At 40.0% G+C, this 17,329-nt stretch overlaps 1 protein-coding gene across 2 annotated transcripts in view; it reads left to right on the top strand.

Annotated features, from left to right (window-relative positions):
- The first annotated feature begins 117 nt into the window (after positions 1 to 117).
- The window catches only part of tbc1d1 (TBC1 (tre-2/USP6, BUB2, cdc16) domain family, member 1), a 55,111-nt gene continuing 37,899 nt past the window's right edge, over positions 118 to 17,329 (top strand). Inside the window, exons 1-2 of one of the 2 annotated variants that reach the window (XM_008278422.1) lie at positions 118 to 287; positions 1,173 to 1,803. In XM_008278422.1, the coding sequence (XP_008276644.1) occupies positions 1,213 to 1,803 (591 nt within the window). In that variant the 5' untranslated portion in view covers positions 118 to 287; positions 1,173 to 1,212. Of the gene's footprint in view, positions 288 to 1,172; positions 1,804 to 7,247; positions 7,424 to 17,329 lie in introns of those variants that run through there. The other variant, XM_008278423.1, reaches the window with a different exon arrangement.

Genomic DNA, 17,329 nt, shown 5'->3' with positions numbered 1-17,329 from the left:
GAGACGTCGCTCCTGCATCCTTCTGGCAGCACACGCTTGCAGCATGCATTTGTCATGCCCCATCTGAGTATAGAGAGGAGAGGAGGGAGGTAGCATTGGCCCTGTCTTCTATATTTAACTCAAGCAAGAGACAGCTAGAGCTATGTAAAGGTCTCTCTCTCTCTCTCTCTCTCTCTCTCTCTCTTCTGGGTATATGCGTGTGTACTTGTGTGGTCGCTCTGACACACCACAGCCTTTCTTGGCTACTCTTCTGCCGCTACGCACACCGGACCGGAGTGAACTAACAGGTAAGAAGGCTGTAGCGGCATGAGAAGAAAATGAAATGATGGTTAAATGAATAAATTATCTGTCGTGCAACTTGAGTTTAACATACATCACTTGTATACGGTTTACTATCTGCGCATACCCGCGCGTAAAAAGAACTTGTCGTGCGTAAAATTCAATAATCAGTCAGATACGACATGTGCCGCCGCGCTCCTCTCCTGTATATAACGTAGTTTTCACTTCCGCATGATGTTGTCGCGCAGCAGACGGAGCTATTTCGTATCCTCCACTGTCTGGTTTAATTTAAGGAGTTATGAATATTGCAAGGTCAAGCATGAGATAGGTAAGAAAACGCTTTGCTTTTACTGTTCAGGGTCGTTTTGGTTACACGGTGGGCGTTATCCGTTCATCTCCACAGACATTCCCCTCCTCTCCTGCTATTTACCTTATTGTACGTTTTCTCACTGATCTCACATGCAAGTCAACGTCCCATCTTGTGAAAAATGTAGGACGGGGGAGATTTGCTGGATCTGTCTCTTCCCTCTCTGACGCGCAGCCGGCTAAATATGATGTTCACAGTACAACCGTCTTGTGTTTGTGTGTCCTTGAGTCTACATTGGTGGCCCAGCTATGGGTCTTTAGCAAGGTAAACAACAGCAGGTGATCATTTTGTAGTACCCTCTAAATGACCCCCTGAATACCGCACAAGCCTCAGCTGATTCAGTGTCCCTAGAAAACTGTCCTGCTTCTACACGCAAAACAAAGTGGAGCAGGCATCCAGCTACAACAATCAGTTCTAATTTGCAAAGCAAATGTTTGCTTGTTTATCTTCCTCTGAAATCTTACAAGATACACAGATATACATGCCTCTGGCTGTGCTTTTCTGACCTCTAACGGATGTTTTACAGGCAGTATTCAGGCAGGCAGCCACCTCTGGTCACAGAAACTATGGAGGGACTGTACTTTGAGGTGAAGCCAAGAAGGAATGAAGCCCCGAGGCCAGGGACCTCTGACAAACCCTGTCCTAATCTTACTTCAAACCACCGCTCCTGTCCATCATTTTCAAAACTCACCTCTTCCACGCAGTACCTTCAGAAACATGCTCAGGAGAGGATGGCGGCATGGGGGGGAAAGCTGGAGGAGGAAGGAGAAGAGGAGATACGATACCAACTGACAATGATCGGCGCTCTGCCAGTCCACCATCTGACCACCATGGCCATGCTTCCCTGGGTGGTGGCTGAGATCAGCAGATCTCGGTCACTGGAGAAGGATCTGGGCTTTGGGGGTGGACAGTCGGGCCCTGCCACATGTGATCAGGCAATTTGTCTGTGTGTGTCGGCATCGTGGGTGCGGTGTGTGTCCGTTCTGGGACAGGGAGTTGTATGGGACCCGCTGACACACACTGTGCTGTTTGAGTGTCGTCCTCACCAAGTGACAAAGTTAATTCACAACAGCCAGGAGCCCAGCAGCTTCGCCTGTCTGGTGAGAACCAAACCGAACTGTGCCTGCTATGTGTTCCAGTGCCAGGACAGCACCAAGGTAGGTGTGCAAAATCAAACAAGAGTGTCATGAACCATAGATATCTCTTGTCTGCCTCATCTGTAAAGATATGCTCTAAAACACCAATATCACAGTTACAAAGTACAGCTACATAACATGAGGTGAGTTTGACAAATAAACCAGACTGGAGATTAAACTGATTCCTCAACAGGCAGGATAACTGAGACAGAGACAAAGCTTGAATTACAACCGTGTACTCCAGACCTTATTATCACACCAGATTATGTGTTATATGAAATACTAATTAGTAAGATTCAACTCAAGATTCAAAAGTGTTGTGACAACTGAAAGAGCTCCAAACAGGGCAACTTTTCTTGTACAGCAGTGGCAGAAGCACTGTTTAAATAAATGCCTATATTTCACCAGTGAAGGGGAGCGGTCTCATAACACGGAGCAGCATATGTCAGTCATAAACACATCAACAGAAGCTTAGCCTTTAAAAGTACACAGAGATGTGACATGTCACATTAGTTTCCAGAGCAGAGAAGTAAATATTAGAATGACGTGAGAAACAAGGATCAGCCTGGGAACAACTTCTTCCTTGTATTTATATGTAGGACAAAAAGCTGCCTGAGCACTCGGTGTGACCGCGTCAGTATTTATTATGACATCCCCACCGAGAGTAACTGGATCTGGCTTTGGCACGAATGCCACCCGTGTATACTTTTACTGCATTCAACAACACAAGCAAGCACCAATGAAGTCCACTAATAGTGTGTGTACCGACACACTCTGCTGACCAACACATCCCTGACCTCTATTCCTCTCACCTCTCCTCCACATGGCACTCATGTCCGAAAAGCCCCCCGTATGAACAGTGGAGTTGCAGCTGGTGTCTGGGTCAGGCCACAGACATTCGATAGCATGACATGCCCATCATACCAAAAAGTTGGACGAATTCGGGAGCTGGAGACAATGAAGGATATTCAATATGAAACCGAATGAGTCAAGGAAGTCAAAATCCAGTTTGACCTTAATCTCAGACTGTCTCCTGCTCTTCATGAAGCACATGCGCACAAGTCAGGGCTCACATAACAAATACCCGCAGGCTTTGAATATATGAACCACCTGCACTGACTGTGTGATTTACTGTAAATATCACTGAGAGAATATCAGGCAAAAAAACACATTTACAGATCAGTTGTACTTGAGCATGCAAACACAGGCTGTTGACACGTCTGGATGTTTGTGTGTGTGTTTTCTTAAGAGAAAGCTTCACATTAACCACGCAGGATGTGGAACCATGTTACCATGGAGACCACTTCCTGTGGCCCGGCACCTGTTGTGATGTGTTTGTTGTGGAGTTTGCGTGCATGCGTGTTAGTGCTTGATGTTATCGCTGTAATGTTTGACCCTTTCAAAAACATGACGATGATGTCAGGCTGACCACCTGTCGCTATAGCTCTGTCACACTTGGCACACACACACACACACACACACACACACATACACGCACGAATGCAATACTTAGGCAATACTGGGAAGCTTGAAATATTTCGCTGTTAATACTTTTTGTCTTTTTATTAGGTCTTGTGATATGAGTTTTATTTACCAGAATAAACATGGAATAACAACAACAAGCAAGAATAAGAATCAGAAGTGACCATGGCCCTGTGCACCAAAGTCACAAACACCATAACATTGGTAAAACATTTACGTTGCCCAGTCTCATTAATTTGATTAAGGGAATTTACAATCTAGACTACAAAACGGTTAGCTGAAAAAGAGGAGTAAACATCATGCAGAGCAACCAAGCAGAGATTTCCTACTGTAGTCATGCAACTGATGTCATATGTACAGAGCAGCAGCATCACAGATTTACAATATATACCGTCAAGAGAACAAAATTGTAAACATATGAAGAATATGATCCAGAGTGCACCTAGCAACTGCTAGGTTTTGCCAAACACATAGAACCTGAGTTACTCGACCTTCTCACCACCTGAAAACCTAGAAAGAGGACAGACTACACAAATACACAAGAGGCAAAGCTCAAGCACATAACTCACTCATATGGGAGAGGTAGACAAGGACAACACTTGTGAGAGAAAGAACCAGAAGGAAGAGCTGAATCTGCTATTGTACTAAGATGCATCTCATCTGGAACAGGGCAACAACAGCCAGGGGAAAGGTCTGATAATCAGGCCAGAGAAGCCTGAGTGAAAAGAGAGGAAGCAGTAGACACAGAGCTTGGATGCTCATGTGTTTGGGGAACAACAAACAGTCTTGTCTACGTGGACTCTACTGTTAGTACTAAACATAATAGATTAAATATGCTGGTGGGACTGTGCTAACAAGGTCTAAAGTATTGAAGAATAAGCAACTAAGTGAAGTTTAAGACAAAAATATGAATTTTCCTCATTAGAGTCAGAGTGTCTGATGCCAGCAGGGAGGTTATTCCAGGAGAAGGGGCAGCATAGGAAAAAGCCCTGCAGGGAAATGACTTCTTTTTAGCTCTGGAGACAGACAGGAGGCCTTTGTTCTGAGAGTGGCGAGCACGGGACGGATTATAAGGTTTAAGGAGATCAGATAGGTATGGAGGAGCATACTTATTTAGGATTTGAAGTCATGCGTATGGAGCCAATTAAGACAAGCTAAAAACTTTTTAACTAAATTTAGTTGAACTTGTAGCTGCTGCATTTTGAATCATTTAACAACTTTTAGTACAATCAGGTGGCAAGCCCAAGGAAAAAAAACGTTACACAATCAAGTATGGATGAAACAAAGGCATGAATTAGCATCTCTGTTTGAGGAATGTACAGACTTTGAGCGATCACACAGTTGTCAAGAGTTACTGTTAATTTGCCGAACTGGTGTTTATGTCAGGCCTGGCTGATAGCTAGAATTTCAGTTTGTGAAAACATTCAACCACAGACACACAAATTCACACTCCTCATCTGCGATCACTGTCACTTTCCAGTGGGGGAGGTGACAGTAAGCAGCTCACAATTTCTTGTGTGCTCGTTATGTTCAATGTTCAAATGTGTTTTTTTATTGGCTTGGAGTTCTAACTAGAGCTACAGGAAACTGCAATCACATCTTTCTCAGTTGGACTGTATTCTAACAGGCACATTATGGACTCTTGTGATATTAAATGTCAACCTTTTTTTCTTCATTGTAAATTAATTTCTGAAAAAAACATACAAAGTTATGCATAAACTTACGCCAGCAGACTAATTATGATGATTTTATTGGCTGTATCATATTTTGATAATGTAATGCAAAAATTTTAAAAGATTTTTTTTTAAGTTGACAACATAAATGGAACATTTCTGGTGTCTGTCAACAGAAAAACAGAACGTAATTGTATTTCCTCCCATGAGTGTTGGCCAGCTGTGTTTGAAGGAAAAATCAGATTGCAAATTGAGTGCTTAAAATTAGCCACAAAAAAAAAAAAAAGCTCATTGACTATAGAACCCATGTAGTGCAGGGAAGGAAGTATTTAACCACCACTGAAAGATTTCTTCTTGTTGCTGAACTACTTGCTTGTAGGAGAATGAAAAGGGCTAAATACTATGTGAAGATGTGCTAACTAAGGTTCCTAAAACTGTAAAAAGGTTTGACTTGTGATAATTTCGATCTGCTGTGATTTGTCTTGTCCCCTGTTGCATGATCTTGCATTGTGTTTTTTGTCAGTGTGTGTGTAAAGAGAGATGTGGTCCATGAAATCTGTTACAAACAATATTTGCTTGTGATAAAAATAAACATTGTGGGAAGAAGTATCATCAGTTTTTAATTTAAGCACTGCAGAGATGAAGAGAAACTTCCTCTTCAGTGTCAGGGGACAGAAAGGCTCTCAGGAGGTCTTTGGGGTTTTCCCTTCTGCTGGAGCGGTTTAAAATATAACCACTGGGTGTCACCACAGAGGTGGGAAGAGTTCACAGTGTCTCAGGTCAAAAGCACTGTACAAGTACTCATTTCATGATAATGATTAAAGAGTAGATACGGTATTAGGGTTTTTGATTGGCGTTCACTAATTGGTCGGTCAAAGGCACTGAAAGCTTTTTTGCTCCTTAAGTAATGAAAACTCATTGTTCACAATCAATAACCTTTTCTTTTGATGTGACTTTGTAGTAATTGCACTAGTTGTTAGATGGTTGTCTTAGTTTGATTTGGTAAATAAATACCTAACTATTCTCAGTTAGATGTCAATGCATGATTAAGCTACATTCAAATGTATATTTTTTTGTTTTTTTACACACAATTCATTATTATGATGTTAGATCTTCCAACCAAATACAAAGGAATCTAAAATTTTAAACTAAATAGGAATCTAAACCCAACAATTCATCTTTATTAGAGGTCAGTTAATATTTATGCACACGAAACAATATCATAGTCCCCTTTCATCTACAGAATATTCTCAGCCTGAAAAATATGCCAAAAAAAACCCTCAATAAACTAATACTTTAACAGATTTTTAGTGGAAATGGCAATTCTTGTATTCCTTTTCACTGAAAAAAAAAAGTAAAAATGATAGTTTAATTTCTGCTATGGTCTATACTGAGCAAGCATGTTCCCTAATGTCTGGAGAACAGGATTTGTTGGCTGTAGCATCACAATACTTACTAACTAATGTTGTGACACATCTCACTTTAAGTTTAAAAAAATGTCAACTCTTGCCATATTTTACTTGTGTATTTTGCAATTTTGAAAATGTTTATTTATATATTATTTGCTATTTTATTAAGTATTTAAAAGTCATTTTCAGTTATGGATTTTCATTAAGTCATATAACTGCACAAGCTATTCACCAGTCTTATATAGAAAAGGGGGAGAAACGTAGTCAGTGTGAATTCAATAATCATTTAATAGCAACAAGTGGATTCAGACCAGATATGACCTGTAGTTTTCCAAATTTATTCCATTTCAAGATATGAGGATGAGATCAGCTGTAGAAACTGTAACAAGTTCCCTCCTGTGGCTGTGAAACTTGACACTAAATTTTATCAATTGTTGACCAGAGGACCTTGACAATAAAACTTCTAGCCACGAAGTTCATTCTTCATCCCAGATCTTGGTCAGTGGCAGTGCGCACTAAGGACATTCACTCTTGCTTGATTGCCTGTAGCCAGGAAATACTGTTTACATTCAGTTATACCGACTACGTAAACAGACATCGATATCTTGTAACGGTTGCGTGAAAACCCACCCTGATGTCTACCGCCTAAAGTTTGACTGCTCTGGGACAGGAACTGTGTCCACCCTGTTCTCTCAAAGCATTGGAGCACTCAATGCGTCAAGTTGCCGGAACAAAGCCACAAGTCTTATGATTTGTCTTCAAAATAAAAGCAAAAATTGTAACGCATAAAGGAATGTGCTAGGAAGTGTTTGGGTTTGTTTTATTATGAAAGCGTGTAACCGGATGTGTTGGCGGCTTCGTGCTGATGAACTTGACGGCTCATCGCAGGATCCTCCTCGGTTTCAGGGAGCAAAATCAACTTTCCAATGAGATGATAGTGAAGTGCTCCACACTGCCGGGAGCAAGTTACGGAGAAGTAACCGTTCCGTTCTTGTTTTGGTTGAGTTTATGGCGGATGGGATGAAAGCGCGACTTCAGCGACTCAACCTGTTCAACCTCAAACCAGAACAGAAAGATGTAAGTGGAATTTAAAGGCGGTGTTTGAGTTTTGGTGCCATGCTAAGTGGACTGTTAGCTAACATTCATCGAGCACTAGCATTAGCCAAATTAGCGCAACCTGTTGTTAGCCAGGTTCAACTAGTTAGCTTTAGTTTGTCACACGACTCCGGCAACGTTGTCGTTACATTCCTAGTAACTTGTGTTTTTGTTCATTATTGGCGAATGGACTTTAGCACATACACTGTTGTTTTAACATTACCTTATTCAGCTACCTTCATGATGTTAGTCCTTATTCCAAACATGCCTGTTTGATTTATAGTGACAATAACAAATAAGTGCTGCTTTTCTTCTTTCTAACTGGATATTACCAGCTGGTCAAGTAATGTCAATATATTTTTTAAAGGAAAATCATCACTGAAAGTTTGCTGCAGGTGAATTAGTTGTAACTTTTAAAGGTCATTTAAGTTTCTGTAGTTGACAGGAGTTTGATTTAAGTCCGAGTCTATTGTAAAACCAAAAGTTAAACTGTATTTACCTTAGATAAAGATGAACATGTCTACTTGTCAAACTTCCTCTAAACTTGGCAGATGCAATTTCATGTGAACTTTGGTACTTCCATGCATGCATTAAAACTAACAGATATGTATTTGGCAGGTAATAGGGTGGGATTTATTTATTTATTTTTACCACATGTACTGTCAGAAAGATTTATTTTGTTTACCTGCTGCATAATATTATGCAGATGTTTCCACCAGTACGTTGATTTAAGTTTTTTTTAGGTTTTCGACTATTAGTTGTGAACACATACCCTTTGGCTCTCTCAAAATGTGATGTGTGTTTTTCACTCTTCCCTGACATTTTGTAATCACATAATTATGCGATGAAATCATCTGTAGATCAGCCGATAATAAAAAAAATAATCATTTTGTTGCACCTGCACAGTGCATCACACTTGGGAGCATCACTCCTTTTCCTGCTGGCTCACTGCATTGCTCACCATGGGTTTTTTAGTACCGTGCTTAATCACACCACTCGTGAAACTGGAGTTTTCCTCGACTGGATGGTGTCGGAACTGCCGGTTGTAATTATCAGACCCTTTTCAAAGCTGAGTACATGAAAATCCACTCTGCTTAGCTGTGGCAAACACAAGCCAAATGTAGGTGTATGTGTGTGAGTCTGCGAGTGAGTCATGGCGATATCACCTCCAGAGCCATTGTGCTTATGCCAGGACTTCACTTCTGGAACAGGAGGCAAGTCATTTTGAACGCCGTGTTAGTCACATAGTCCGTCAAGCGCTTCATTCCAGCAGTCTGTCTCTGTTATGGCTGGTTTCGCATGAGCTTTGTCCTGAAGTGAGACTCAACATTTGTACTTTAACATAGGGGACAGTGCTGCTCTTTATTCGGATTCTGTGATTTTGAATTGATATTCAGTTGTTACAGGTGTACTGTCTTTGATTTGAAAAGTTGCAACGAAATTATTCTGTCAGTAGGAATGCTGATAAGTATTGGTAAGTTGGTTTAAATGACAAAATTTTGAAAGACCTCTTGAAAGAGCTAACACTAAACCTTCTCAGGTAAAACAACTGTCTCAACTTGGAAAGTACCGCAGGCAACAGTTTCATTTTGAAAAAAACGTGTTTTTAAAAATGATTGGAGTTAATGATTACCCAAACTGTCCATGAGAGACTTCATTAGCTGGGTTGTGAATCCTCATTTTAATTTTCAGCTTTACCTTCCTCTTGTTATTCCTCAGTCTGTAATGCTTTCCCGTACCTCATTTTATGGGACTTCCCTCCTCTCTCCATGTGACAAACTCCTCGCTCTGTAGTAAAAACAAGCTAGTAAACTGGAGACATTTTCCTGTCTTTATATAGCTGACAGTCTACCCCTGTTAGCTGTCAACCAGTTTTCTGCCCGTTTGTTTAGCAGTCTGTCTTGAACTTTGTTAATTCAGTGGCTGCTTGTCTCACCTGTCATGCTGTCAGTTTCCACCATATAGACTCTTCTAAGAAGTATCTGTGAGCCTTACTGACCTCCTTTATTCTTAGGCAAGACTCTGTTCTGACTCAGCACTGCATTTTGACAACAAGTCTCTACATTGTGTCCTTGTTATCACATTTGAATGAGTTCATCAGTGCTTGTCTTTGTGCTGTGAAGTGGCTCTTCAGTATAAAGGGACTCATGTCAGTGTGTTGGACTCTTGTGGAGCTCTCCTTTGCCCCTCTCTCTCTGTTAGTGATGCTATATATTGCACTTTGAACTTCTCGGAGCTTTGGCAATGCTCCACAAGGCACAAGACCCACTCACATGACCATGGGAAGTGAAGAAGTGGGACTTTTAGCTGCTTCGTCATAGTTATTGTTGATTTCTAGGCTGGCTAGTGTGTCACTGGGTTTCTATTGAGACCTTTCTGTAAATTCCAGTGTTTTCCTCTTGGGCCATGTCCAATCAGGCTTTTACAAATGAAATGGCTGTTTGCGCTGGGCCTGAAAGTTTGAAGCACGTGTGTGAGCAGTGTTTCCCTGGTTGTAGTTTTGCTTGTGTTTACCTCATTTATGCATTAATGATTACATTTCGATGCTGAATTACTTTTGAACATAAAGTTGATTATTATATAAATTAATAATGTGAACTTGAATAGAAATTTTATTTACTTGCATTACTTAAATGGCAGCAGAGTGCTTTTTATTATATATGGGTCACATTGCTGTCTGGAGTTCCCTATGCCTATAGATAGCATAGGAGGACCAGATAGTTCAAGAAAGTCTAGATAGAGCAGTTCCAGCGGTGAAAAGTAGTACGACTTTGAAAACCCCTTGTAGGCTCAAAAGTGTTTTGTTAAATGTTACTTATTTTTTCTTTTGAGTTTCACTGTACAGGATGATGTACAGTCAGAGTTTGGTAGTAGAGGACCTTTTACAAACTCATCTGCTCAAAGTGGAAATTTTCACTGCGCTCACCTAAAATCGGATTTGAAGATGTATTATATTATAAAGGTAGATTTTATTTAAGTGTCCCTGAGTGGGGTAGGAGGTCAACTGTAGGGTTGTGTTGGGTTGGATTCTTCTGCCTGAGGATTTGATTCTCTGACTCTGAGGGAGCAGCAGTGTTGGAAGCCAGTCTTGGGCCAGCAGGCAGCTTACACAAGTGTAATGTGACTCTCACAGCTGGTATATACAGTGAAGTGAGAGATGTCTTGTATCCAGTGATCAAATTTTTTGAACTGAAAAATAGTAATAGATTTTGTGTTTTGTGTTTAGGGAAGAGCTGTAGTTTCATTTCAAGAGTTTCTAGCAAGGTAATTGAACTTTCCTATGTAAAAGGAATATCGGACAAAAAAAAGGTGACAAGAAAGACAAAGGAACAAAGAAGGATTTTACAAAGGTTTTATTTTAATTTTTCAAACAGAATCATACATTCAATAGCGTAACACTTTGTTGTCGGTTTGTCACCGCAAGGAACTGTACATTGATCTCAGCCAAGGGCTGACAGTGTTTTTGTAAGAACAATAATAATTACATGTACTTAAGTGTCCTAACAATTTGTAATTCTGTCAAATGGACTTATAATTGCTTAAAACCGTGTAAAAGGTAACCCAAAAGGCAAAAAAACCTTTCAGCTACCCACTCTGTTCTTTGAACAGTTTTACAATATTCCTTAAGAATATTTAATCATTATTTCTGTCCTGGTAACTAGCTGTGCTTTTTATACAATGTCCTCACCTTTGGCCTCTTTACTGTTTGGGAAACACCAAAAAGTTTATTTGTTTATTTCACTGAACTGCAGCTTCTCTTTTACTGGTGGTACTTGTGTAACTTCCTTCTTTTTGAGGTCAGTACTACAGTAGTTCTATTTAATTCTGGCATGGGGAAAGACAAGCTTTTTCAATGTTATTCCTCAGTTAGAGGCCAAGTCTGTGGGTCAGTGCCTGAGGCTGTGTCCAACTGCCTTCCTGTCGAGGTTCAGCCTCATGTAAACGTTCCACTGTAAGAGATACTGTGTTCTGTGTGTCTAAAGCTAAGGCTGCCCTCTGACGAGCAAATCTTCTGTCAACTTCCTTTTACTCCTCTAACTCACAGCTCCACATTAGATGTTTTCACCCTCTACAAGTAGTTTAAAAAAGGAAGACAGCAGTGAAAGAGGGGTTAAAAATAAAATAAAATTTGGTATAAGAAACCCAAGGATGGAAGGAAATAATATACATTTCCTTTGGGGTGAAGCAAATAATTATTTTCAGTACTGATTGATTGTTAGTGCCCAATGCAACGGCTTCATATTGCTTGTTTTATCTGACAAATAGCCGAAATCCCAAACACATTCAACACAGCAAAATAAGATACTTAAAAAGCAGCAGATGTTGTTTATGCTTTACATGAATAATCAGTTATCTAAGTAGTTGTTAATTAAGCAATACTTGTTAACATAGTCTTACAAATGTATGAGTAGGCTGATGATTTACTGTCACATTCTATTTGGGCTTCAGTAGGGAAAACTAAAATAAAATTGATCATTAAAACATTGCCAGCTAGAGTAGATTTACTTAGTTAGATTTGACTGACTATTTCATATTTTGCATGCTGGATCACATTTGTGGTTTGCAGTTTGCAGTCATTAAATGCTTTTGGGAGGGGAGTGACTATATAAGAAAGTAGAAGAGGGTAATAACATCATTATGCCGAGCAGTTAAGGAGTAAATATAAGCCTCAAAAAAGAAATGGGAGTGAAACTGGGTAGGTAGGCTAAAAATGCAGTGAGAAAAGACTAGACCGTAAAGGAAACAGATCCTTCTTTTTTGTGGCTGTTCAGTACCTTAAATCACAGAAGGACAGAAAGGACAGTAAAGGAAGGAGAGGACAAGCACTGGAAAATACTAAATGTGTCTGTTGGTTTAAGTGTTTCAGAGAGTCAAACAGTAAAAGCAGAAGGAAGAGGAATGGGTAAATGAAGGGGAGGCTAAACAGAAAAGTCTGTTGTTGGTGGACAGATAGCAGACTCAACTCTCATGCCAGGAAGATTAAAAGCATGTAGACACTATAAGCTATAGAAAGTGAAAACATGGTGTCTTAATGCTGTTGAGAGAAACAAAGCCAGTGAATGAGTAAACAGAAGTCTGCTTTAAGAGATAGTAAGATGAGATAGGAAGTTTTAAAAGAAAGATGCATTTAATAGAAAGAAAAGTTTTGTTGCTGCTGCAGTATGTAGGTTTGGTTAACAGCAGAATTAGTCTTTGTGATTTAAAAAAAAAAGTATTTATGTTATTTAAATGTTTATCTCTTCAAGCATTCAAGATGCCAGGGATGGAGGAAATTTTTAAAAAGCTGTGCAACATAACGCAAAAAATCGTGGTTCAGGGTACCATATTTGTCAAAGCGTAAATCTGTGGCTCATGTACATTTTTGAGTTATTTAACTGCGACAGTTCTTGACTTAATTTGTATATGAACTATAAAAGAAATCACAGAACTACTCTGAAAGCCGTTACGCACTTACACCAAGAGGTAGCTGCAGTACAAATCATCCGTTAAGCACAACAGCCAACAAGGACTTAAGAAAGGGCTGAGTAAAACCCATTTGTATTCCTACCTACTTCTATACTGGGAGTGGGTTCTGGCCATCAGTTTCTTTTTGGATTGGAAGTTAGCAAAATACATGTATTCATGAAGTTGCTTTAAGTTTTGCGGTTTTTTTTCAGCAGTTACCTTGTTAATTAAAACACTAAACCACAAAGATCAAAAGTATTTCTGTGTCTCATTGGTGGAGATTATGTGTAGCAGACAGAATTCATAAAAGTTATGCTGTTGGCATGTCACCCAGGAATGTACTTGTTAACCCTGTAATTGCTCCAGTGTTGTTCACAGTCTTACAAGTGAAGTCTGAGTACCTCAGAACTTCCCACCCCTATACTACTGTTTTAATGTCTTTTCACAAAAAGGAAGTCAAGGGGTCAAAACCATTCGTGGCACTTGACGTTTTAGCTGACGCACTTACCCAGGGCAGCTTACAAGTATAGAGCACAGTGCCATGTGAGAGGCAGTTATTGTTTTGATAAAAGAACAGTGAGCACACCTTATGCTGAGGCAAGACACAGCAGGACTTAGCTGGAAGTGTGTCTGTGAAACTACAGATTTAGTAGCTGCTCAGGCATCTCACATTCATGACATCACTGATGTGGCTCAACCGCTGCTTCTGCTTAGCTCGTCTACTTCCTCCTTTTTGTTCCTTGGTCTCGTTGGTCTGGTACGCTGCCAGTGCGGTGCAGCTAACTGGGCCCACAATAGAAGTAGCTTGTGGGGTGTAAGTTGGGAGCCAGAGAGGGAATTGTCTGATTTGTATGTTGTTTTTGTTGTTGATGAGGATGTGCTTTTGTTGTATGCTGTCTTTGATTGGGTGTTTTGTTTTCTAACCCTAACCCTAACCCTCTAAACCCCAAGCAGTTTCAGTTTTAATGTTCTTTCTTTTTTTTGGCTTTTGTCACATTTGTAGGCATTGTAGGCCCATTTTTCACTGCAATATAAAGTCCTTTATTAAAAGAAGTACAATCGTGGCTAGAAGTACAGAGAACCCAAAAATGTCTTTTGTGAAGTATAACTTGTAATGCTATAAATCATAAAAAATGAAAAGAAAATAACGTTTAAATTTTCGGACTATTTTACAAATCAAAATAAAAAAAAACTTTAATCAACTTGTACAAATTTTTTTCCACATGTCCATAGGTGCTAAAAATACTTGAACATGATGATTCTATGCTATGGATATTTTACTTCTTGCATTCTTAATTTGCTTCCCTCCTTGTCTCCTATCTGCTCTGTGTAAAAAAAATCCTGCAGTTCAGCCCAGTTCAGCCAAAAAGTCCCTGATTTTTTTGTTGCTTCGCTCTTGGTTGTAATGGAGTAAAAGTTAATGAAAAGAAGAGCAGCTTCTCTCAGTGTACTGCTCCTTCATGGATACAAGTAAGTACAGAACATCATGTGGCCCGAATAGTTAGATAGTTGATAACACAAACCAGTTCTGATTGGTTTTAGGTGAGAATGTGCCTGCAAAACACATTCAGCTGTAACAGACAAGGTCACAAGGAAAAGATCAGTGTCTATACAACATTCAGCAAGTTGTGGTATTTCCATCAGTAGCACTTTTATAACTGCGGTGTCCTGCAGTGTTTACGCTTATGTGGTCTTCTTGTGAAAAGCAGAGCGCACCTAAATGTGCTGTTTTTTCCACTCATAGACAAGATTGCCTGTAGAAAAAAAACACTTGTTTTCATCTTAGACAAATCTGACCCTAGAACGGCCTAATTTAACAATTTTCAGTGTAATTTCACACACCTGTCTGAGCACACCGCAGTCGCCTAGTAGCAGCATCTACCGCAGTGTGAGGGGTGACCAAATGAGAATGTTTGTGGCACCGGTGCCACCAGTGAAAAAGTTAGTCTGGAGCACTGATATGGCAGCTGTACCCACAGCCACAGCTCAACAACAACATGAACTTCTTACTTCTTACCTACCAAGTTCTTTTTTTCAGGTTTTTTTTTTATTCCTGTGTGATACTGGAGTTAAGTTACGAGTATTTACATAGGAAGAAGTTGTAGTCGGTAGTAACCTGGGAAATGTTGATTAAGTTGTGAATACATTTTTACCAGATTAGAAAACGAAGTAAAATACATGTTCAGTGCAAAAAATAAAATAAAATAAAAATAATTCAACATGCTCCTTTCCTTTTTGCAAGAATAGGCAATGGTCTCTTGTGAAAGCTACTAGGGCAGCCTAAGCTGCGTCCTGCCTCACTTTTTTAGTGAGTTGTTTTGCTTGGATGAGAGGGTTGTTTTCTCGATTTTTCAGTCTTGTACTACAGTGCTGGTGTTTTAACTGTTGCAAGCAATCAGCAAAAGGCTACAAATCAGCAGAACATAGTGTTCCAGCTGTATAGAAGAAAGATCACAGATTAAATGTTTTTGTCACAAAACACAATATGCGTCGCTAGTGTTTTAATAATCTTAACCAAATCTTATCTATCCAACAGACCTGACTGACACGTCTACTTGTATTTGCAAACCAAAAGCAACTTTTGGTACAGCAAGATGCCACTGGTGCTTTTTTTTACGATGCAAATGTTTTTATTTTGGTTGACAATGATTAATGACCAGTCTGTCTCTGCAAACATGTTGGATTTCACTTTTTTCAGCGGTTCCTGCTTTTCTTGATGTCGTCACTACTCGTTACCACACCAGACAGTTTTAGTTTTGAGCTGGGAGCAAGCCACAATCATGGTCAAATATGCATATTTGCTGCTTCAGCTGGAGCTGAATAGTTTGGTTTTTTTTGGTTATTATTTTCCTTTCAGACTGGGTCCATGATGCAGATTAAACTACAGTTGCGGTCCATCTTAATGGTTAGTTTCTGTTATGAAACCAAGTAAATAATGACTTGGAATGACTCAAATGCACCCACAACCGCCACAGACACGCTATTGAACAACAAATTGATGAACACATTTCAGTAAACTTGACTCTGTTGCTGTGTGTAATGCTCAGAGGAAATGGATGGACAGCAGAGAGTTGATGTATTCTGCAGAAGTGGTTTGAGAGATGACGGCAGAATTTATCTTATGCACATAAGACTGCAACTTCTCATAGAACGACATTTACCAAGCTCAAATTAGTCTATAGTCCAGATGTGATCTCACACTGTTTTGTGGAAGTTCCTCAGCTGAAGCGGGTCTGAATCTGAACAAACCAAGACTGCCATCAGCTTTTGGAAGTCATGGCACCTCTTTCCTTTTCCTTTTCCTTTTCCCTCTCCCTCTCCAGCCATGGCCATACAAAAGCTGAAGGCCAAGCTTTTTCAGGAAAGTGTGTTGCTTGTGAGATCTTCTGGCTTCCCAGGTTGGTGGTTGGCCTGGAAAAGTACTTGTTTATAGCAGAAGGGTAAAGGCAGTTGAGGGACCTATATTGAATTTCCTCATCAGTCCGAAGTTCTCTTAAGATTACTACTTGCACAATATCTTGACAGTTGTCCTATACAGAGGTATTTTGTTTAGCTAGCTCAGCCATTCTTATGTGACTTTCAATGTTTTATTAATGAATGGAACCAAAAATAATTTGTCAATGGCTCAGGTACATACTCGTTTTTAAGCTAACTACTGTCATCAGAACTGTTAAATATAACAGAAAATGCTCCTTTGCAATAAATCTGACACCCACATGCTGGACCATCACAGGGTTTTTCCAGCAGAGGGAAATTTTAGACACCCCTACATAGTAATTGAGTCCATGGACTGTACAATAGTACATGGTTGCTGGTCATAGCGTAACATTTTGTTTTTTTTTTTAATTTAGATTTTTAACATGGGGCTGCACAGTGACGCGATTGTTAGCACCAATGCTTCACAGTGTGTGGAGTTTTCATGTTTTCCCTGTGCAGCGTGGGTTCTCACCAGGTTCTCCGGCTTCCTCTCATAGTCCAAAAACATGCCGAGGTTAACTGGTGATTCTACATTGTCCGTAGGTGTGAATGTGAGTGTGCTTGGCGACCTGTCCAGGTGTCCCCTGCCTTCACCCTGAGTCAGCTGGGATAGGCTCCAGCCCCCGCGACCCTAGTGAGGATTAAGTGGTGTAATAGAGAATTGATGGATATTTTAAACATCAATATTCACCCCCTAAAACCTCTTCTGATGCCACGAAACACCTTGCATCATGTAAGTGTAACAATAAGCAACTGTGAACTACTGCTTCATCATTATCTGTTTTTATTAGGGGTGGGACTTTAACGCGTTAATTACGATTAATTAATTACAACAAAAGTAACATGTTAAAAAAAATTTGTCGCTATCCAGGACTCCTAGCGCTAACAGCTCCGGCGGTTTCTGTGCTCGCTACAACATGCTTTGCATTCAGGTGGTACCGTAAGCTTGATGTGCTTCGGTGGTAT

Source organism: Stegastes partitus, unplaced genomic scaffold (genome assembly GCF_000690725.1).
Source record: "Stegastes partitus isolate 25-593 unplaced genomic scaffold, Stegastes_partitus-1.0.2 Scaffold123, whole genome shotgun sequence".
Classification (NCBI taxonomy): domain Eukaryota; kingdom Metazoa; phylum Chordata; class Actinopteri; family Pomacentridae; genus Stegastes; species Stegastes partitus.
This window is presented reverse-complemented; position numbering and strand designations above follow the sequence as displayed.